The sequence below is a fragment of the Carettochelys insculpta genome, chromosome 4 (assembly GCF_033958435.1).
Source record: "Carettochelys insculpta isolate YL-2023 chromosome 4, ASM3395843v1, whole genome shotgun sequence".
In the NCBI taxonomy this organism is placed as follows: Eukaryota; Metazoa; Chordata; order Testudines; family Carettochelyidae; genus Carettochelys; species Carettochelys insculpta.
The window spans coordinates 54987119-55010752 of NC_134140.1; the positions used below are offsets into that span (position 1 = coordinate 54987119).

A 23634-nucleotide genomic window follows, 5' to 3' on the forward strand; every position below is an offset into this window, starting at 1 on the left:
GAATGTTAGCTTCAGTGCGAAAGCCGAACTTCAACTTGAGCAAGAGTGTTCTCTCTACCATGCTTTGCCTAAAGTCATACGTATTTTTTCTTCATTTCCACACTTTTGTTGCTACATGCTGTTAAACAGCCTTTGTTTACTGTCCCAGATATACTGCATTTCAGTGGTGGGTGGAGTGATGGTGATATATACTGTAATTAGTTCCCAAAGCAATTTAGGTTCATTTGTGTTGCAACTTTTTTTTATAAATGTACTTTTGTTCATTGAATATATGGTAGCATGGATTCTGTCGGGGTCTCCCTTGTGTCTTTATGTGCACAAGATTGGATTTTTTTGGAACAGTAGTGCCTGGAGGCCAGTCCCAGCCCCCAGATCATCCCTTGTCTTTACCCTTCAGTGAGGAAAATATATTTCTCCCTCTGAATGCTGGTGTGTTCATTCTGCATGGTATGTCATTAGGAGAGAGAGTAATCTTGGGAAGTTTGTAGCTGAACACCCGTTCCATAAGGACGCATAAGGAAGTGCTGCAACCTCACCTGACATTATTCTTAAGTGTCAAGTGTTGGAGGGGTAGCCGTGTTAGTCTGGATCTGTAACAGCAACGAAGGGTCCTGTGGCACCTTATAGACTAACAGAAAAGTTTGAGCATGAGCTTTCGTGAGCACAGACTCACTTCGTCGTGATCAGCATCTGATGAAGTGAGTCTGTGCTCACGAAAGCTCATGCTCAAAACTTTTCTGTTAGTCTATAAGGTGCCACAGGACCCTTCGTTGCTATTCTTAAGTGGTGTCCCTGAATTTCACTGAAACCAGTTGACCAACCTGCTGGTCTTCTTTCTGAAGCCACATTTGGCTTAGGAAGGAAAGAAATTGTATACTGTATGTAATATATCCAAGATGCTGTTTTATTAAATTGATAAAAAGTCTCACTCCATGTGTTTATAGCCACATCTGGGCATCTAGATTTCCAGCCTTCTCCTTACAGAGGATACCAAAATTGATATGACAGCCTCTTACCGAGTTACCAGTTGGTTGAGGAATCTTGATGCTTGATCTCTACCATATCTTTCTCGTTCAAAAACATCCTCTGCCTCCCTCAGAAGTGTGCAGGTGTCTGAAAAGTGCGAGGCAGCAACGTGGAATAATCCCCTGACCTTTTTTAAGCATTATGGATTGGAATTAGTTGGTAAAGTCAGGGTGCTGGAACTGGAGGAGCCATGCTCACCCAGTGGCACACATGGCTGTAGCTTGTGGACAGGGGGGTGTATTGCCCGGCACCCCCAAATTGCACACCTTGGGCAGGCTTGGAGTGACGGTAAGATCACAGTGCCTGCCATCATCACCAGCCTGTTCCTGGTGGGTGGACTAAGATGGACCTTAATGCCCCTTGCCACAGGCCAAGCCCCTCTGTGTGGCCTCCCCTGTTCTCCTCCTCTTCCCCATGAGGCCCCACCCACTGGCTAGAATGGAAGTCAGAGCTGCATGTAAGAGCTGCCCAGTGAGCCCAGGCCACTCTGGGAGTTCTGGATGATCACCTGCCCTGAGCAGCACTGCAGGGGATGGGGACACTGGCCATAGATGTCTCTTGTGCCCCCGGCCCCTGTCCATGGCAAGTGGAAGGTTGGGGGCTCCTCGCAATGACCTGGGATTCCTGCGTGATTCTTACTGTGGCCTAGCTCTGGCTTCTTCCATAGCCAGGAGGCAGGGCCTCAGGGGGAAGGGTCTCTACTGAGGTAGAGCAGGAGGAAGGACCTTGTGGCACTCCCACTTCTACCAAGGTTCTGACGCTTCTGGGTACAGCAGCGGTCAAATTCAGGGTACCAGTACTACAGCCACTCTTCGACTGGTGCAGCTGAAACTCCTTGTCCCCACCATCCGGAGGGGATACGGTCTGCCAGTTACCGTGAGATCGACATTGATGTGTACTTGCAAAGAAACAGCTGTAGAGAGAGACCCTACAGTAACTGTGGTTCTTTGAGATGTTGTAGTCAGCGTGGATTGCACATGCTGCACTTTATCTCAGCTTTCGAACTTCTCAGAAACAATGGTTAGGAAATGCAGGGAGGCTTTGAGCTGCTCTGCCTTTAATGCCCTGGCATAGGCACATGAGGAGGACAGGGCATGTGAGTGACATGGAGGAACACTACTATTCAAAACTATCCACCTTCCTGCATGCTTACTTGCAGTGTGATTGTACTGGCCACAGTGTCTTCAAGAACCCCAGTTACTGAATGGTGAAGAAACATTTTTTATTGTGCTTTTGTTGTGCTTTTAAAGCTTGATCATTACAAGGTTAAATTCTTTGTTCGTATTCCAGAATGAATTACTTTTTGGGATGTGGTTGATAAAAGCAGAGAAACAGACCTTCCAAATATTGACATTAAACCACTTTCACTAAATATAACTTTAAAAGCAAGTTTCATGTAGTTTGGATCTAATCATGAATTGCTCTGACACCTTCAAAATCGTTCTTTACAAAAGCTTGCTATTAATAGCCTTAGTGACAGAGAGAGATAGCTGTGTTAGTCTGTATTCTATCAAAACAAAAAAGCAGTCTTGTAGCACTTTTAAGGCTACCAGAATAATTTATTAGGTGTTAAGCTATTATGTTGTTAGTCTTAAAAGTCTTACATGACTGCTTGTTTGTTTTGATATTTATAGCCTTGAATCTGAAAATGCAAAATCCGTAGGAATATTGGTGCTGTTCCCACTCCTAATTATGTCATTGGTAAAGTCACTTTTACACTGAGGCTGGCTGATACTGTAATACCTGCCTGCTTTAATTCTGCTGTAGGGAAGGTAGAGGGCAAGCCATCAATAATAAAATGTAAGTTATTTGCTCTCATTTTACTTTGTTAAGCTTACAATGAAATGGCAATCTTTCCAAAAAAAGTATAACTTTACCATACTTTTGTTTTCAGATCATATAACTTCTTTTGTTATGTGGCGAATTCACTGTAATGCGCTTCATTTTCATGGAGCACTGCATGTGCGTGAATGCCATCTTAATGTTGGAAGGAGAGTATGGGGATTCATATTTAGACAATGAATATTTCTTTAAGTATCTTTCTCCTTGTCTTTAGATACACACACCCTGAAGTATTTTTTGCGTGTCATCAGAAAGTCTTTCTAAAATATTTTTATTAGACTGCAGACTCTCATCTTTTAGCATTTTTAAAATGTAATGACAATTAGTTGACATACATTATATTTTACATTTCCTGCCAGCTAAGTCAGGGAGTAAACTGAATCTATCAAAGCAATGAAAAAAGTGGTAGGGAGATATTTCTGTATAAACTATTATGTATGACCCATCATTTAATTTAAATGCAGAATGTTATCCAAAAGTAAAGAATTTTTTGGGAGATTAAATTGTGACTCTATATTATACCGCCTGTGTTTTTAATTGTCTATTTTATTTTCCTAGTTCTACATCCAAAATGATACCCTGTGGACCAGTTCTGTCCTTTGTTCGGTGTCTATTGAGAAGAAAAGTTGTCAGTGTGGACAGTCTTGAAGATTCCAAGTTATGTCGATGTTTATCCACTGTGGACCTTATCGCTCTGGGCGTAGGAAGTACTCTTGGTGCTGGCGTTTATGTACTTGCCGGAGAAGTTGCAAAAGCAGCTTCTGGACCTAGTATTGTTATTTCTTTCCTCATTGCTGCCTTGGCATCTGTGATGGCAGGTCTTTGCTATGCTGAGTTTGGTGCTCGTGTTCCCAAGACTGGTTCTGCATATTTATATACTTATGTAACTGTTGGTGAATTATGGGCTTTTATCACTGGTTGGAATCTCATTTTATCATATGTTATCGGTAAGTTTGGGAGACCCATGTAAAGCTGTTCGAGTAACTGGCTAAGCTAGAAATAAAATGTAGATCTGGGCTCTTTCTTTCTTCTCACCTGCTGCTACTTGAGGCACACCCTGGTAGTCAAGCTGGGTTAGTTCCTTCCCATGATTATCCCCTGTAATAAATCTTCTTCAAGCCCGAATAGGTCCTTTGTGGTGCCTTTGCGAACCACTTCTCTTCAACAACTTAAACAAGGGTACTTAATTGGCAAATAGTGGCAAAAAATTGTGTTGATGATTCACAAGAAGAAACAGAATCTGATTTTGTTTCTCATTGCTGTGGTGGCTCTGCAGAGTTAGTTCATGTAAAAACAGTAAGTATGAAGGTGTATCTGGATAGAAACAGAAAGTGGATTTAGGGATGTTGCCATCACTGGAGAATCACATTTGAAAACAAATCACAAAATGTAAATATAATGAAGTAATACAGTGAAGAGTACTCTAAATGAAAGATTATTGTTGATTATTATGCTGTCAAAGATGGCTATTATAAAAAAGTGTACTTAAACTTGTCTAACACCATAAAATAGGATACTGTTATTGTAGCTAAGTATACTATAATTTTGTAGGTATGAATTCCTGTAATAAAACTGATGGAGAAAAACCCCACTTGTTTAACAATAATTGTACCTTTCCAATTTCAAATTGCAGCATATGCTTTCCACAGTACTAATACTAATTGTTGTACTATTGTATTTGTACAAAATCCTAAAACTTCTTTGTATTTTATGAAGGTACATCCAGTGTAGCAAGAGCCTGGAGTGGCACCTTTGATGAACTCCTTGGGAAACAAATTGGTCAGTTTTTCAGAACTTACTTCAGAATGGATTTTTCTGGTCTAGCAGAGTATCCCGACTTTTTTGCTGTATGTCTTATATTGCTTCTGGCAGGTAAGAAGTAGAAATCTCTATACATTAGGAATGTCCTGATGACTAATAATAGCAAATTTATTGGAGGCGGGGAACAGATTCTGCACCTGGCTTTATAACAAGCAACAGAAAAGAATATTATAGTTTTAATGTTTTGTCTTATCAAGATACTGTTTATATTACTAGTGAAATGTAAGTGCACACAGAACATTGATATAATAGCTGTTTAAATATATATATACATATATATACACACACACACACACTTTTTTAGCTTCAGCTAAGTTGTGAGGTAATCAACTGTAAGAACTTTTCTTTAAAATCCGTGATGAAAAATGATGATAAAAGAATAACTAGACAGTGTCTGTAACTTCTGTTTTCTCTGAAGGCAGTGGATATTTTCAGCAAAATCACAAGCTTATATTTGATAATTCAGTGTTACAGCGTATTGCCTACAAACCAAGCATTGTTCTTGGTGGACATATGACTTAACTTCTCATTTAATCTTTTCCTCACAAGATTTTTCTTCTTTCTCAATTGTTTCCCACTTTCAGTCTTCAAAGTCAGACTGGCTTGAATTTCTGTTGGATGATAGGTAACACTGAGACACAAGTATAATCCATCCATTCATCCAGTGTGAACTGTCGGTACTTGGAGTCTGGAGAATGGTTAGGTTGTTTCTGCACACTGCAATGTTGCTGTTGTCTCATTACTCCTTGATACCAATGAACATTGGGAAAATAACCTAAATTTTTGTTTTGACAACTGTAAATAATTTTATTCCTAATGCATTTTACCAATGCAACATTTTGCAATAGGAAATCCCAAGCCTCATACCAGACAACTAAATATTACCATAGTTTGTTTCTGTGGGGTTCTTTTTCCCTCAGAAATGAAAACAAATATGACTAGTTTTTTAGATGGAGCAGCTATTCTGTGTCAGTAAATGTTGCTCATGTTTTGATGATGCAGCCTATGAAACAGCCTATGTTTATTGACAGCCTATGTTTATGTAGAATGATAGCATTAATGATTATTTATTTGCATCAAAAGTATGTTAGATACTTTATAGAAAGAAGACTTGTCCCAGGCCCTAAAAAATTAACAACCAAAATAGATATGTGACCCAAACAGTTAAGTAAGGGTTTGTCTGCACAGGAAAGTTACACTGGCATAAGCTAATATGTGAGTTTAAACCACATAGTTATGTTGCCATAATCCCCTGTGAAGACGCTTTTATTCTCAAACGAGAACGAGTGGCATAACTGGCAAAACTTAACTCACGTAACAGGCCTAAAAATAGATGAGTAAGACGGAGGGAAGGGGGATTACGGTTGTGGTAATGACAGGATTTTGCTTAGGTGGGTGAGCATCAGTGTTCCCTCTGATTTTTTCCATCCATGGGCGGAATACATTTTGTTATGTGCCCTGAGGCATGTGCAGATGTGCACCATGAATAGAAACAAATGCTACCCTCGGGGAGGGGCTGTGGATGCACTGCTGATCAGCTGGGCAGCTTTTGAACTGCTCCTGGACTAAAATGTAAAATGTGCAACAGGGACTTAGGCACTTTTGAAGTTTTAAGCCTCGCCGATGTTTGTCTCCTAAATCAGATTAAGTATTTTGGGGAATTTACCCAGAAGCTTTTGAGGTAGCTGAGAAAAGTTAACAGCCTCGGCCGTACAGAAACAGCAAAAATGAATCAGAGCTTCTAAGAAAAGATGTTTTTTTAGTTGGAAATTAATTGGCATTAATTTTCGAACAGCCAAGCTACGGTTACGCTACAGTGATCTGCCAACAGACGTCACTGTCGGAAGAGATTTCTTGACAAAACTTTCTGATCCCAAGAAAGACAAATTCTGGAAAAGTCTTTAATTTGAGAGCGTCTCAGTGGTGTAGTTTATTTTATACCCTGATTTGCAGAACAGTACAGAAGATCAAGGAATTCTCTCTATATCAAAGTAGCTTAGGAGCTATAGCATTTTAATAAGCATAGAAAAGTAGACCAGGAATGCACCTTGAGAGGTCAAGTTCAGTCCCCTCCACTCCAGGCAGGACCGAGCACCTTCTAGACCATCTCTTAAAAATCTTCAATGATGGACATTCCACAACCTCTCTATGCAATTTATTCTAGTGGTTAACCATCCTGACAGAAAGTCCAGCCTAAACCTCCCTTCATACAATTTGGGCTCATTGCTTCTTGTCTTATCACCAGAGGTTAAGGAGAATAATTTTTCTGCCCCCTAGGTACTTGAAAACTGTGATCATGTCCCCTGTCTGTGTTCTCTTTTCTAGACAAAACAGAGCCAGTTCTTTCAACCCCATAGGTCACATTTTCTAGACCTTTAAACATTTTTGTTGCTCTTCTCAGGACCTTCTCCAGTTTGTCCACATCTTTCCTGAAATGTGGCACCCAGAACTGGAGCCAGTTCCAGTTGAGGCCAAATCAACACAGTAGAACAGAAGAATTATTTCTTGTGTCTTATAACACTCCTCTTAATACATGTCAAAATGATGTTTGCTTTTTTTATACCAGTGTGACACTGTTGACTTATATTTAACTTGTGGTATTTACAACCTCTAGATACCTTTTTGTAGTACTCCTTCCAAGAAAGTTATTTTCAATTTAGTATGTGTAAAACTGATTATTCCTTCCAGAGTACTTTTGAATTTGTCCTTATTGAATTTCGTCTTATTTACCTCAGACTATTTCTCCAGTTTGTCCGGATTATTTTGAATTATAATCCTATCCTTCAAATCATTTGCAATCTCTCCCAGTTTGGAATCATGCACAAACTTTATAATTGTACTTTCTATGCCATTATCTAAATAGCTTGATGAAGATATAGAAAAGAACCGGTCCGAAAACTGTTCCCTGTGGAACCCCACTTTTTATTTCTTACAGCATGATTGTGAATCATTGATAACTAGTTTCTGGGAAGGGTTAGCCAATCAGTTGTGCACCCACCTTATAGTAACCCTATCTAAGTTGTATTTCTCTAGTTAATTTATAAGGAAGTTATGCAGGACTATATTAAATGCTTTACTCAAGTCTAGGTATACCACATCTGATGCTTTCCTCTTACCCACAAAGCTTGGTATCATATTAAAAAAAAAACAAAACCTATCAGGTTGGTTTGTCATGATTTGTTCTTCACAAATTGTTCTTCGCAAATCCATGCTGACTGTCACTTATCACCTCATTATCTTCCAGATGGTTGCAAACAGATTCCTTAATTATTTGCTCTATTATCTTTCCTGGTACAAAAGTTAAGCTGACTGGTCTGTGCTTTCTTGGGCCGTCTTTTTCCTTTTTTATACGTATATCAGTTGTTTTCCACCTGTGATCCATGTATCTCTGGAGGTCTGCAGACTACATTTACAATATCCAAAGGGGTCCACACCTCTATTTGAAATTTTATAAGGGTGCATGAATGAATACAGGTTGAAAGTTCCTGATCTATTGGATGACCCCGTTATTCTAGGAGCTCAGGACAGCACAAGGATGTTCCCTGATAAAATTAGATTATAGCTGCTCAAAATATGGAAGAAAAAATATGCATTTAATTTTTTTTCTTTTTAAACAAAATTTCTACTTTTTTTTTTAACTACTCTACATGAGATTTTAAAAATCATTGTGATGCCCTATCCTGAGCCATGGGCATGGTAGACAGAGAATTCTAATCATTACAGAAAATGCCTCTCCTTTTATTTTTATTTTTTTTTGCTTGCTCATTCATAGGCTTGCAAGACTATATCCTGCACTTACATGGAAGAATTCACTCTGACAGGGGTTTTTCATTTGTAGTTACTGTGCGTTTGTAAAATCAAATGTAGTTTTCCATAGACTGTCTAATCACTTCAAGCGAACTCATGAATGTATATATTTTAAATTCAGTGAGTTCCCAGTGTTTCTTTTAGTTTTATTAGGCCTAAAAGTTCCTTTATCCCAAATAGAAGTATGGACTGGGAACACAGCAAAGAAGTAAGCTACAGTTCCCATAAGTATTTTTGTCTGGTGAGAAGTGGAATCAGTGTAAGAGAAAGTCAGTCATCCACTTTTGGAGTGAGAGAAGATTAAAATCCTTATTTCACAGTGTTTAAGCAGTGTCTATCATCATAATATAAAGTGCTTATTAACTTAGTACAAGCGCCTAGCCATAGATCTAGTGTCTAGATTCAGTAACATTAAATACTAAAATTAGAGTAAGTCACAATGTTAGCATGTGCACATGTTTCTAAGATGCTATATGACTCCCTAAAGGAGATGTTGACCCTTTAAAATCCCCTCTTGTACTTCATAGGTCTTTTGTCTTTTGGAGTGAAAGAATCTGCATGGGTGAATAAGATCTTCACTGCTGTTAACATCTTGGTTCTCCTCTTTGTTATGATTTCTGGCTTTGTGAAAGGAGATGGTGACAACTGGAAAATAAGTGAAGAATCTCTCATAAACCTCACAGCGCAAGCAGAGTAATTTTTTTTCCTTTTCACTTCCCAATTTTCTTCAGTTTTTCTTGGTCCTATATTAACCAGCTTCTGGTGACAGTTCCTGCTTTACATGTAGCTATGGTATCTGATCCATTGTAGCAACAAATTTAGATTTATTGTGTGGTTGGGAAATGTAGACTTGTGTCCTGTTAGTAATCTCAGCCTTAGTCACCTGAAAAGTGATCCGTGTGCATGTATAAAGTTAGAGATTTATTTGTAATGCCCTATGTTGGACCTGATCCAGTACCGTTAAAGTCAATGCATGTTTTGCCATTAGTTCCAATGGGAACAGGACCAGGGGCTGTAATGTTTATTTGATAATCCAATTTTTGTCTGTTGTTAATGAATTTTTTATGATGGAAGATCTTTAGCTCAAACTTTATACAAAGATAATTTGCACTGAGACCTTTGCAAAAAGATCCTTATCTTGGGTGTACTCTGTATTTTAAAAGTGTTCAGGTAGTGTTACTGTTGATAAAAGACTATTGGATTTCTTTACATTAAAAATTCTTTTTTTCGGTTGTATTTCAATTTTCTGTAGAAATTTTTCTTCCTGGATAAACGTGACAAGCATATTTGGAGTTGGTGGTTTTATGCCATATGGTTTTACTGGAACATTGGCTGGTGCTGCAACATGTTTTTATGCCTTTGTGGGATTTGATTGCATTGCAACAACTGGTAAGATGAGGTTTTTGTCTCTCTCTCTCTTTGAAGTAAAACGTTGATCAAACTGTGTATCTGTATACATCTTTTCTCCACTGTCTGCCTTTATATCTGTCTCTCTCTCTGCTCTTAAAATCTATTACCATGTCCAGAAAGAGATTGAGACCACTCTTGAACATGGCTTTCTCATTCCACGGAAAAACAAATTTACAGCATGAAAAATATTCTGTTTGCCTGCTGTTACAATGGTAATGGCAGAGTGTAGGAACTAATCAGCACACGCTTTTTATGCAAAGTGCATATGGGCAGGCCTCTTGCCTTTAAAAATAAGCTTAATTGTAACTTTAAAAAACCCTCAGAGGCTGCGTAGCCACAGTTAGTTCCTTAGAACTTATTTTAGGCTAATGTGAAATTAATAGTTATGAAACTCTGCACAGTAGAATCTCAACACCTTACCTCTAGGAAGGTATGGTTCTGGCAGCTCACAGACAAACTATGACAGTGGCGTAACAATGGCAATATCAGGTCCAATGATCCATCTAGCCCACTATCCTGTCGTCTAATAGTGGTCAATGCCAGGTGCTTCAGAAGGAATGAACAGAACAGGTAATCATGAAGTGATCTATCTCCTGTTGTCTATTCCTACCTTCTGGAAAACAAAGACTAGGGGCACTTTATATATATATGCTATATATATGCTATGTATATATATTATATAGCATTTGAGATATTGAGAGAGAGAGAGAGAGAGAGAGAGACAGAAAATTCTGCATATAATGTCAGTTTACATAACTTATAGTTTTGTGCTATGTCTGGACACAAAGTTCTAGGTTACATACTGTATCACTATGTGGAATATTAAAATTATTATTCTTCAGATGCAGATTTCGAAACTTGCCTTTTTTCTGTGTATAAAATAGAAGATGAAAAGTTTTCATAGATTACTAAGAGAGTTTGTTTTTCCTCCTCAGGGGAAGAAGTCAGGAATCCTCAGAAGGCTATACCTATCGGAATTGTGACTTCCCTGCTTGTCTGTTTTATGGCCTATTTTGGTGTTTCAGCAGCTTTGACTCTTATGATGCCATACTATCTTCTAGATGAGAAAAGTCCTCTTCCTCTAGCATTTGAATATGTTGGATGGGGTCCTGCCAAGTATGTTGTAGCAGTAGGGTCCCTGTGTGCTCTGTCCACAAGGTAAGGAAGAAAAAAGTACTAATTTTATTAGGAAATAAGATCCCTGAAAAGTGCAATGTATTTCCACACTTTTTAAATTGAGGGTGCATTTTCTTAAGCGTTAACAGTAAATACATGTTATCACTATAAACTATCTGTAGGAGTTGTAATTGCAAGTCGTAATTTTAAGCAACCTGTTGGACTCTATAACAATTGATGAAAACATCTATCAATAATTACCTATTGGTAGAATATAAAAGTAATCTTGCTGTAGTCTAATGTATGATTTTAGTTGGAAGAGTTGACTAGATTGTGTGCTATATTAATATGTATAGTACATGCATCTTCCTATATATTATAGCCCAGATGTAATGTGGCCTATGAAACTATTTAGAAAGGAATATTGCTTTGTATTTTCACTTAGGAACAGCCCCAAAAGTCTCTTTTTTAGCTAACTGAACTCATATACATTACTAAAAAGTTTTAAATGACCTCAAATGTGTGAGAAGTCTGGGGTCAACAGCTGGCCATAAAAAATAAACAGGCTTGCTTATTTAAGGACTAATGTTGATGTCACTGAGGTAGATCACGGGTAGTCATGTATAGAAGCATATTGATTGTGGAAGATAACTGCATGAAAGATTATAAAAAGGACAATGCTCTAAATGAGCAGCTAGAAGAATTTTAAGCATGTGTGTTCAGATAAATTATGTTTGTACATTTAGTTTTGGGACTATAACTTTCTACAGTGATGCTGAAGTACACTCCAGCATTTTATGATTTTTATAATATTTGTCTCCATAAAATGTAAAAGAAAATATTTAAATGGAAAGTAGAACAAATAAATAGCAGCTGAGAAGAAAATTTTACATAGACATTTTAAAAATTGGTTACCAAATATTAATTATGTATTTCTTAATTTTGTTCTAAAGTATTTCACAGTGTTTAACATCCAAGTTTATTCTCAGAGGGATAATATCGCACTTTAATTTTTTTTAATTTAAAAAATTACTTATAATTCTTTACCTTGATGGTATAATAAACTGATATGTTAGGAATATTACTTTGATCTCCACATTTACCTTTTACTATGCTATATCATTCAAAATAAAAAATGTTTACAGTATTTATGTATTTTGGTTATGTACCAGAATTCATTCTGAAGATGAGAAGCATAATTAACTTCTACAAAAGCAATACAGTAAAAATATGAAAAAGTCTTTGGTGATACCCATATTGAAATATTATTTATTCTTCAAATTTAGATTTCTTGGCCTTGATTCAGGAAAAAAAAAACATCTTTATTGGGAAAGGGCAATTAAGCACATGCTAACTTTAAGTTGGTGCTTAAGTGCTTTCCTAAATCAGCCGCAAAGCAGTTAATGCAGGGGTGGCAATGAGTAGCCTGTGGGCTGGAGACAGTTCACCAAGATTAGCCCATGGCAGGCTACTGGCACTTTGTTTACCTTCTTCTCCGCCAGTTTGGCCTTTTGCAGCTTCTATTGGCTGTGGATTGCTGTTCACTTCCCCTGCCAATGGGAGCTGCAGGAAGTGATGTTGCAGTCTGTGCCACTTCCTGCAGATCGCGTTGGCCAGGAACAGCAATCCATGGCCAATGGGAGTTGCAAGCATGTTATCTGCAGACATGCAGGTAAATAAAGTGTTGGTGACCCAGCAGGGGCTAACCCTGGCGAACTGCTTCCAACTTATTGCCTGCCCCTGAATTAAGGTGTGAATGATTGGTAGTGCTGCATATGCATTTAATTGTAATGCTGCATTTCACAAGCAGTGCTGAAATGGCTTAGATTCTGTGTGGAGCGTAAAAGGGGCACACCCACTGAATTTATGTAATTGATGTATTCGGTTCTTTGTAGCAAAAAGGGACTTCCTGGCTGTATCGTAAAATCTCAGTTTCACCTGACTAAGAAGTGAAATATCTATTGCAAAGGCTAAACTGTGTGAATTTGTTGTTTCTTGGTTTGTTGTACTGCGGTTATTTTGACGTGAAGGAAAGAAACCTGACAATTTTTAAATATTTTAAATACAGAAAGAAGTTTGAGTCACTAGGAGTTCAAATTCTGCAAATATCAACAATTTTAAACAAATAGGTTACCTCGCATCACTAATTAAAACCAGGAATAACAAGGTAGCTTGGCTACCAGTTCTTTAATTGAGAGGAATAATAGAATTAAGTTTATACTGTGTGATGCTGAGTTTGAGGCTGCAGAATGTGTGAAGCAATATTGCTTGTTTGATTCACTTTTGCTGATGGACAGAATTGCTCAAGGAACAATAATTCTCAACGGCATAGCAGAGCTATACTCCTAGTCGAGTAGTATGCCAAGAACTACAGTGATGGACAAAGTTATTTAGTTATTTTACCACTCTTTACAGGGGAGCAATTCCATTACCACAGAACTGAGAACAACACATCTCATGGTTTTCAGAAACAAAATATACCTATTTGTGTCCAAACTGTAGTATCTTTGTTCTACAATATTTTTACTCTCATAAATTTTGTTTTCAGTGAAACATGCCAGTAATTAGCATTGTTTCTCTTTTCTATGACATAACTTTGCATGAATTATGTTTTGCCATGTTGCATATGTTTGCTTTTTACTCAGTCTTCTTGGATCCATTTTCCCAATGCCACGTGTAATCTATGCTATGGCGGAAGATGGGTTGCTTTTCAAATGTCTAGCTCAAATCAATTCCAAAACGAAGACTCCAGTTATTGCTACTTTGTCATCGGGTGCAGTAGCAGGTGAGATTGAGTGCTGATTATTGTAGGAAAAGGTACACTGCTTCATACATTGTGTATGTGGAAATCAAATACTGCCAGGCAAGTTTTGGTTTGTTTTTGACTGAAAGAATGAAATATGATTGTCTCAAGGTAAAATAACCTTTTTTCTACCACAGATTTTTTTTTTTGGTTGGTTGGTTGGTTGGTTAATCTCAAGTGCTTTGAAGCACAGTTTCAAAAGAACATTACAAAAACATAAAATAAGCTTTTCCTAGCTTTGCATTTTAGTTGACTTTACTAGTGGAACACAGTGCTTTTAATAATGTGTCTTTGAACTTTAAATTTTTCTGTTCTAGTCTTCTCGGCTCTATGTTTCCTCTGCCCCGCATTCTGTTTGCCATGGCACGAGATGGTTTACTGTTTAGGTTTCTTGCCAAAGTGAGTAAGAGGCAGACACCAGTTGCTGCCACTTTGACAGCAGGGGTCATCTCTGGTAAGCTCTAAAAACATAGGTTTCTCAAACCTGGAATTTGAACCTTGTATGCACGTGCATGGAATATAAAAAGGGTTGTTAATTTCTCATGCATGTAAGTTGGGAACAAAATTGCTAACTAATTGATGGGCATAAACATTCCAAATCATGGCAGTCATGGTGGTGGTGATGTCCTTGATGTCAATGAACTTACAGATTTTTGTGTGTTCTAAGTTTGGCTTTTCTTGTATTACAAAAGAAACCTAGTTGTTTACTTTGGATCATCTGAAATGTTTTCTATTTTTAACGGTGTATAAAATGAGATTTTTTTTTGTGGATGGTTTGTGTGCTTCAAAGCTCAGCCTTCCTGTAAACTCTGCATGAGCTTTTCATATGGCAGGGAAAGGGAAATATGGAGATTGGATTGGATAATACAAATACAGCTTGAACTGCTCTAGTCTGGTTCTCTCTGGTCTGGCACCATCCATGGTCCAGCGTGATTTCAGTTAGCTAGATGTTAGACTTTAGTTAGGCAGATCATGGGTGTGGCCAAGTTTCCCATTGTCCTGTAAAGTTTGTTTACAGCCGCCAGTCCTGGCTTTGTGTTCTGTGCTATTATTTACCCCTAAATATTTTTTAAGAGCCCAGTAAGCAGTGGAAGTGATGGTAATGCTGCTAGACAATATTGACCTCCTGTAGTTCAGCAAAATCTCTATTTCAGCAGCAGTCAGGTCCCAAGAGAGCCTGACCAGAGATGTTCAACCTGTATATTTACCTACCTTGCAAAAATGAATATATAGCCTCCGTTTATGATGCTAACCATAATAAAAATAGAAATTATATGCTTGGAGAACAGTATTATCAAAATGGGCATAAGCTTATATTTATTTTCTTTCAAAACGTTAATGGTTCTGTTACATGAATTTTTCTCACTTAGTAGATACAAAAATTGTAAACTATAATTATTTTATATAATTCACACTTATCCAACTTCCATATATTTACTTATCAAGAGAGAAGCTAAACCTAGTACAAAAAATTGGAAACTAGAAGATATACATTAATTCATTTTACATGCACGTCCCACATTGTTGCATTAAAGTGCAACTATAATTGAGGAAAGTATGCTGCACCACAAATCCCGGACTAGAGATGTTCAACCTGTGTATTTACTTACTTTTCTAGAATGAATATATGTCCTACATTTATGATGCTAACAATAATAAAGATGTACTATTTTCTGCCTTGCCACTAATAGTGTATTCAGAAACTTGGGATGTACTGTGTAAATACTAATATGGCTGATCTTCAAAAGCAAATTTCTTGGCTGTATAGTTACACACCTTGTTGACCACAAATAATGCTCTCATTTAAAAACATACAAAGTAAAAACTGGTAGTATTTTAAATATAATAATTATTTGCTACAGTTAGCCAGAATACGATAAAATTAACATGTAATATGCAAGAACACTTTCAAGACTGGAAGGATTACAGTTAAATCTAATTTCTTTGTTTTGGTTTATGCACATATACACATTCTGCCATTCTTCAGCTCTGCCTCTTGGAGCTAGTCTCTGAGCACCCTGGGAAGTGAAATGTACAAAAAGTCTTCTCACAGAATTCTTTATAGTTTTTGTACAAACCTTCCTGCTCACACGTGAATGTAGGGTGTTTCCATGATTGTTGAGGAAATGACTTTCCTTGGTTAATGATTAGCCTAACAAATTAACTGATATTTTTAGTTATATTGCAGTCTTATTTGGGGGAATTAATCTTTTCTGATTTTCTTCATGATCGAAAAGACGTGTGTATGTAATATATAAAAACCAAGAAGGTGTGGGTGTATGCTTACACACACACATATATGAAATATAAAATAATGCGTGAATAAGGATAAACGCACTTATTGGCGATGAAGATAAATAAAGGTCAGCGGCAGTCATTTTGGATTCACGCCAGGCAAGTAAAAAAAAAGCAATGGAAGCTATTTTTGCTAGTGTGAAAATATAGAGAAAAAAGGACAATTCTACACATAGTATTCATCAGTCTGGAGAAGGCTTATGATCACATTCTAAGAGTCACCTGGGGTATAGGAATGAACCAGATATATGAACAGTGAATCAGACTCCTCCAGAACATGTACAAGCGTACTTTTATCACAGTCAGAAGACTATCTGGAGAAAGTGGAAGGCTTCTAGTAAGAGTTGGAGAACATCAAGACTTAGCACTAAGCTCCTTTGTGTTCATATTGGTGCTCAGTGCACTTACAGAGAAAATCCAGAGTGGCACCCAGGTGCATGCTTTTTGCAGATGATGATGTATTCATGAGGGAAGCAGAGAAGAAGTGGAAGAGTTAGAGAGACTGAGAGAGAGAGAGAGAGAGGCATACCTAGAAGAAATGGCATGAAAATCAGCAGAAATTGAACACATAGCATGTTCATTCAGTGATAACTTGCAAGAAGATAATGGGCCTGTAAAGTCTGGAGGACCAGCCACTACCTCTATGTGCCAAAGTTTAAATACCTAGATTTGTCAGTACAGGATAATAGTGAACTAATGGTTGAACTTCTGTGGACTAAATGGGGAGGACTGAGCAGAATGATCTGCAGAAGGAAGAAGCATATCAAATTGAAAAGGAAGATATGTAAGATGGTAATTAAGCCTGTACTTTTATATGTCCCTGAACGTTGGACAGCGCAAAAGAAACTGGAGCGGATTTTGAATAGAGAAGAAATGAAAATACTGAGATGGCTGTTTGGTGTTCTAAGGATGGACCGTGTTTGGAACTAATGAATTAGGGGAGGTTTGAAGGGGATATCAATTATAGAAAAGCTGATGGAATCCCTTTGTAGATGAATTGGGCATGTGAAAAGATATACATAGAAAACGTGTGAAACTTGGAAGCAAAGGGTTAAAAGAAGGTTAGAAGAGTCAAAACTAGATGGATGGATGTCATACAAAAGGATCTGGTTAGCTGTGGAATTTCTGAGGATCTGCTTCAAGACAATCAGGAAAGGAGAAGGAGGGCTCAGACAGAGTCAACCCCATCCTGGTGAGACTAACCCTAAACGAAGAAACATGTCAGAAGTCAAAGTGAAGTAGCCTAGCTGGCATGAAATTAGTCATTTTAAAACAGAGTTGTTCATTAAGCACTCAAGAAATCACCTGCAAAATACTAAGATTTTATTTACCCTGATTCAACAGTTACATTGGCTTACTTTTTGTCTGTAGTTTCCAGTTCGGCTTCAGTTCGCCAAGGATGTGCTTAATGGGATTTAAGCAGATTCTCAAGTGATTTGATGCATTAAAAGCATAGTATATACAAATTACATGCACTGGTTGTAGATTAAGGTCCTGATTCAATCTATTTTACATACAGGTCAGTAAATTCATTCCCCCTGTAAGACTGTGGTTTCAACCTCTGAGCCTGCAAGCCCTCAGCATGTAGAATCTGAGTAAGAGTTCTGTGCACAGCATGCTTGCAGGAGCTGGCTCTTTAACAATTAACTATTCCCCAAAATTTTCTACGCTACTTTAATAGCAGTAAATGTTGTTATATTTTTAAATGAGAAATGTTTTCACGTAGGGTGATGTTACGCATCAATTTTCATAGTTGAAAATGAATCAATGTTTTATGACAGCAGTAAGGAACCTCCTAAAATGTATTTTTCGTTATGTTCCTTCCTAATTTTATGGTGTTTACCCGTATTGTCTTAAACTTAAGAACCATTCCTGCTATACAATCAAATACATACCCAACATAACCATATTAAAAATCACACAGCATATAGAATATGTAGAATTTTTTCTGGAAGGCTTTTATTAGTATTTCCTAGATATTCTCTGGGAGTCTTGTATTTGAAAAAAAAAGTGGGTCAAAATTTGTGAACTTGTTTCCCGAAAGGTAGTAGGCACCTAAATCCCTGTTTAGCTACCCAAGTAAAGGTGACTTTCAGGAGGTGCTGCGTAACCAGAGTGAGTTACGGATCCTCAGAGTCACTGAAAACAGACTAATTTTATTTCAATGCCTACATAGAGAGTTAAGTGTTCAACTCTGGGCAATCAAGTTTAAAGGTGTGGATCTTGACTTTGAAAATTCATTTTTCTGCATTATCATGGTTTCTTTTGTGTTACTTTTAGTAAGTCACCTACATAAAAATTTTGTATGTAGATTGTTGAGGCTGCCTTCAAAATCTGGACTCTGAATATGTAACCTTCATTCAAATTCTGCATTTCTCTTTTTTTTTTTTTTCCCTTAGCAATAATGGCATTTCTTTTTGACCTAAAGGCTCTGGTGGATATGATGTCTATTGGTACACTTCTTGCTTACTCACTTGTAGCAGCCTGTGTTCTCATCCTCAGGTAAGCCCCATCCCCTTCATTTCCTTTGTTGGTTTACTATATTTTATGCAGAATACATTGAAAATACCATTTGTGTTTGTATGACTTTTATTCCAGTTAACACATTGTAAAATTTGCTTCACACATATAACTTGTTAATATCTTTGGCTGTGTCTACACATGACTGGGCATGTTAATGAGGCAGTTTGGAAGATGCTAATGAGGCACTGACATGAATATGCAGTGCCTCATTAGCATAACGGAGGCTGTGTGTGATTCGAAAGTGCCGCTGTCAGAACGCATACCACCTGTGTAGATGGGGACCTTTTCAAAGGACCCCCACAGACTTCGAAAGCCCCATCTTCCTAAAACCAAATAGGGGACGTGTGAAGACACAGCCTTTGTGGTTTCTTAGTGTAATGATTACCGAAAGTGGTGTCCTTTTGAAATGCATTTACATTAGGAATGGACTCAGTGTAATGTCATTGTGGCCATAGGTCCAATCCAAAATCTTATTTGAAATCTAGGGGGCATTTACTTTTTGAAACATAAATCACAGGGTTTTCAACTTCAAATGGTGTAGAAGGAACTCATGACCAAACATTAGTACATTCAAAGCCAGAAACGTATTTCTAATTTTACAGTATAATTTATACTTAATTGCCTACTGTATGCAGCAATTACAGTAAGTTCTGAGAGCTATCCGTGAGTAGTGTAAATACGCTATTACGTTTGTTTTAAGGGCCAAATCCCAACCTAGTGTGTTTTCATCTTGTGAATCAACAAGTTAGGAGGCTGAATGAATAGATGCTTGGGATTTGCTTATCTTGAATCAGTAAGTCAGAGAAATGTCTCAGGGCAAGGTATCCCTATAAAATGCTGTTCCTTGTGTGATCCAATACTCTGGTTCTTAACCATGGGTGTGTGTACTGCTGAGGTATATGGAGGTCTTTTGGGGGCATATCAACTTGTCTAGATACTGGCTTAGTTTTACAACAGGCTACATAGAAAGCACTAGTGAAGTCAGTATAACAGGGATGGGCAAAATACAGCCTGCAGGCTGTTTCCTGTCCATCAAGCTACCAGATCCTGCCTGGCAAGCTGCCAGATCCAGCTTGTGGGCTGTCTCAGGTACCAAGCAGCCAGCCGCTACTTTAAGCAGCTTCCTGCTCCAGGTAAGCAATCTGCTCCATACACTGGGAGGGAGACAGAGGCTTTGCACGCTGCTTCCTCCCTCTTGCAAAATATCTCAGCTCCCCTTGGCTGGTTTCCGACCAATAGGAACTCAGACATTTTGAGGAGTAAAGGGACTTCGAAGTGGTCCATTGACTTTGAAGTACCAGCGAGTGAGCCGCGGCTACACACGAGCCGGCACTTTGAACTTGCCACAGGGGAGAATTAGCTTAATGAAGTGCTGCATATGCACCACAGCACTTCATTAGTAGTCTCCCCACACCCTAATTACCATAATCCCTTTGAAGTAAGGAGCTAGTGTAGACACCGCCATAGTGTTGGAAGACCTTTGCGGAGGAGTCAGAGATTAAACAGACTACCTAAAAATAAAAGAAAATAAGAAGGGTGCGGCTCAAATTTTGTAAAAGCAAATTTTGTATTTTTTTATTGTGGCTGCTAATGTAGAATGGAATCACTGGAGACTGCTGTGGTGTTTTTAACCATTATTCTTCAGTCTCCATCACAAGCATAACTTCTTCACTTGTTACACTCTTGGACATAATATCTATTTATTTGTGGATAGGTACCAACCCAATTTAGCCTATGAGCAACCAAAATATTCTCCAGAGAAAGAGGCTTTGACAGGATCACAAAGGGAGTCCACAATGACTGAATCTCAAATTAGAATGCTTCAAAGACAGTGCTTCAGTCTCCAGACACTGATGAATCCATCCAGGTTGCCTACAGAACAGTCTGCTACTACTGTTAGTTTTCTGGTGGGTCTACTAGGTAAGTCTTCAGATACTCAAATAAGTACAATACATTCACATAAATCACCATAAATAGTGGAATTGAATGAAGCAGAACAAAAATGCAAATCTCACGAAGGTCAGATATGAAGTACTCTGGGAGAAAACCAGGTTTTTGTAGGTTTGCAATCTTGTTTATTTCCTTCCAGTTAAAAATAAGACAAAATAAGGAGTTCTCTTGTCAAAACAAACTTTTTCATTTTAGTATCTGATCATATCTCAGTCAGATTGAGTTTCATGTTTATTTTAAATAGATCTGAAATATTCAACTTCCTTCCAATTTTTATTTCCTTTTTCTCACAGCTTTTCTGGTGTGTGGGTTGAGTGTTCTGACCACATATGGAATTCATTTTATTGCTAATATGGAGCCTTGGAGCATTGGTCTTCTTGCTGTGTTGGTAGTACTCTTCATAAGCATTCTTCTTGCCATGTGGAGGCAGCCCCAAAACCAGCAGAAAGTGGCCTTTATGGTGAGTAAGATAACATGAATAATGCAGAGTCTAAATTTGCTTTAATAAAACTGCAGGCACATGTGACTGTGGCTGTGCTTGTATTTTTGCACTATTATACTTCCAGTGGTGATAGTGACAGTGCAAGTGCTAGTACAGACAGGTTATAGACATTTTTACTACCCCATTGTCTCTACACCATCTCAAATTGGCTCTGGGATGATTTCTAGATGAGGAGCCTTGCATGGTGTGCACCATACCTCTTTCACGCTGCAGTGCTGCATATTACTGATTGGTGATATTGGCTGGTGAATTGCCTACAGGTTCAAGCTCCCTGGTCCGGCACCCTTGGGACCTGAGCAATCCCAGATCAGGGATTTTCCTGGACTGGTGGTGGTCAGTTCTGTGCCCCCACCCCAGCTGCCTGGGCCTGGATGCAGCTTCCCAGGCTGCAAGTTTCCGCACAGCTCCGGACGTGGCTTTGTGGGGCCATGGCTTCCCATCAAGCCTCCAGGAACAAACTGCTGCTCCTCGGCCAGGGGCTTTGTGCGCAGTCCCTGGCCACGACTTCCTGCCCAGCCCCAGGGATGAGCCACCGTAAGCCTGGCTGCCAGCTTCCCAGCCCAGGCTCCTGGGCTGCTGCTGGCCCCCCTTGCCGCCACACCAGCTGTGGCTGCCCTGCCCAGGGCGCCTGCCGCTGGTCTGACTAGCCCCTCCTCCTTCCAGTTTCAGGAGTCTCTCTAGATGAGAGAATGCTGGATTTGGGAGTTTCCACCTGTAGTACACAGATCCACCTATCAGTTGGGGTCGCTGGAGCAAGCAGCACAGAAGCCATGTAGCCCTGAGGTTGGGACAGCAACTGAAGAGTGGCTTCACTCCTAGAGAGCCTGTAACTTGGAGGGAAGAGTTTCTTGCTTCCAGCTCTGGAGGGGCTGGTTAGTACAACATCTGGTTGGTTGGGCTGTGTGCCGTGATGCTTTGGAGCATGAATAAGTCTTTCACATACACTACAATGCTTTTGCTTTAAGGGACAGTTAGGAAAGTTTGGATGAACTGTGTGATGTGCTGAGGAAGAGGAGATGTTTGATAAGGCATTTGGGAAAGACAGAGGTATAACTTGGGTATGTCTCTGCGATTGAGGTGTATTATCAGCGGTGTCTAGATTCAGTCCGGCTGCTGGCAGCGTGATGCAAATGAGGGTTCACAAAATTGCAAATGACCACAATTTGCATATTCACAGCAGAAGCAAGTAGTGTGGCCGTGGTTCTGTTATTAATATGCAAATGAGGCATGTAAATATGCAAATGAGCATCTATTTGCTATTTTGTGAGACCCAATTTGGATCATGCTGCTTGATGGAATCTAAACCCTGCCGTCCTGCTTAACTATTTATAAAGAATGCTGAGGTCTGTGGTTAGAGGCACTTGAATATCAATTTAAATCAATAAAATGAGTATTATTTCAGGCAGCCCACCTAGATTAATTCAGGAATTCAGCACCACTTTGCTATCAGGTCAGTGCAAATTGACAAGGTTTTCTGTCCAGCTGTAATGACCAAAACTAATTTTTTTTAAAATGAAAGTGCACATTTTGCTGACTCTAGTGGTTAAACCCTGCACTAAACAGGAAAGGTGTCTTACTTTCACTAGTGAGGGGCTCTTTTAATTGTATTACAAAACTGGAACACACCAGTTCATGTGTGGAACAGTTTGGAAAATGAACCTCTCTTATACACCATTTCTCCTTAGGTTCCATTCTTGCCATTTTTGCCATCATTCAGTATATTGGTGAATATTTACTTGATGGTACAATTAAGTGGAGAGACTTGGATCAGATTTAGCTTCTGGATGGCTTTTGGTAAGTACTATATTACAACTGCTTACATTAGCATTGATGGGTCTTCTCATGTGGCTTTTATAGGAATGATTTAATCATCTTTTAACTATTCAAATAAAAAGCTTTCTTTCAATGAGTGTCCAATGATATCACTAATCAAAACAAGAACATACTTCAGAAGATGTGTTCATCTGCTGCTAAACTGCACACACAATTGCAAGGTAGCAGGAACTGTAAAACCAGCAGAACTAACTCCATTTATCTTCCTGCTATTTTCCAAATTCCAGTGATGCATGTGTAGGCCTGGGAAGCATTAAGGTTGAGTTTTGTAATTTTTTTCTGCCTTCATATTCTTTTTAGGAGCAGCACATTCAACTCACCTTGGGCTTGTCTACACTACCACCTTCCTTCAAAGGCAGGATGGTAATTAGGGTGTTGGGAGTTTACTGATGAAGTGCTGAGGAATAAGGGGACTTTGAAGTTGCCCTGGCACTTCGAAGTACTGGCAGGTGAGCCGTGGCTAGACGCGTGCTGGTACTTCGAAGTTTAAAACTTCGAAGTTGCCGCAGGGGGGAATTTGAAGTGCATAGCAGCACTTCGTTAGTAAACTCCCAACACCCTAATTACCATCCTTCCTTCGAAGGAAGGCAATAGTGTAGACAAGCCCCCTGTGTTACAAAATCCAAACAGCCAATTCTTAACCTATTCTTGGTGTTTGAAGTGGTAAATTAGGGTAAACAGATGTTCCGATTTTTAAAACAGTCCT

The 23634-nt window shown here is 38.7% G+C and overlaps 1 protein-coding gene across 13 annotated transcripts in view; it reads left to right on the forward strand.

Annotated features, from left to right (window-relative positions):
• Positions 1–23634, forward strand: part of SLC7A2 (solute carrier family 7 member 2) — a 109500-nt gene that overhangs the window by 77248 nt on the left and 8618 nt on the right. For 10 of the 13 annotated variants that reach the window (XR_012645378.1, XR_012645375.1, XR_012645377.1 and 7 more), the window contains exons 2-11: positions 3427–3815; positions 4585–4740; positions 9024–9189; positions 9749–9885; positions 10842–11064; positions 13668–13807; positions 18520–18622; positions 20358–20563; positions 20887–21053; positions 22781–22889. Coding sequence is in view for 6 of the 13 variants with exons in the window: in XM_074992851.1 (XP_074848952.1) it covers positions 3440–3815; positions 4585–4740; positions 9024–9189; positions 9749–9885; positions 10842–11064; positions 13668–13807; positions 18520–18622; positions 20358–20563; positions 20887–21053; positions 22781–22889 (1783 nt within the window). In the remaining 7 variants the exon portion in view is untranslated. Of the gene's footprint in view, positions 1–2771; positions 2827–3426; positions 3816–4584; positions 4741–9023; positions 9190–9748; positions 9886–10841; positions 11065–13667; positions 13808–14142; positions 14280–18519; positions 18623–20357; positions 20564–20886; positions 21054–21758; positions 21930–22780; positions 22890–23634 lie in introns of those variants that run through there. The other 3 variants (XM_074992855.1, XM_074992856.1, XM_074992857.1) reach the window with 3 other exon arrangements.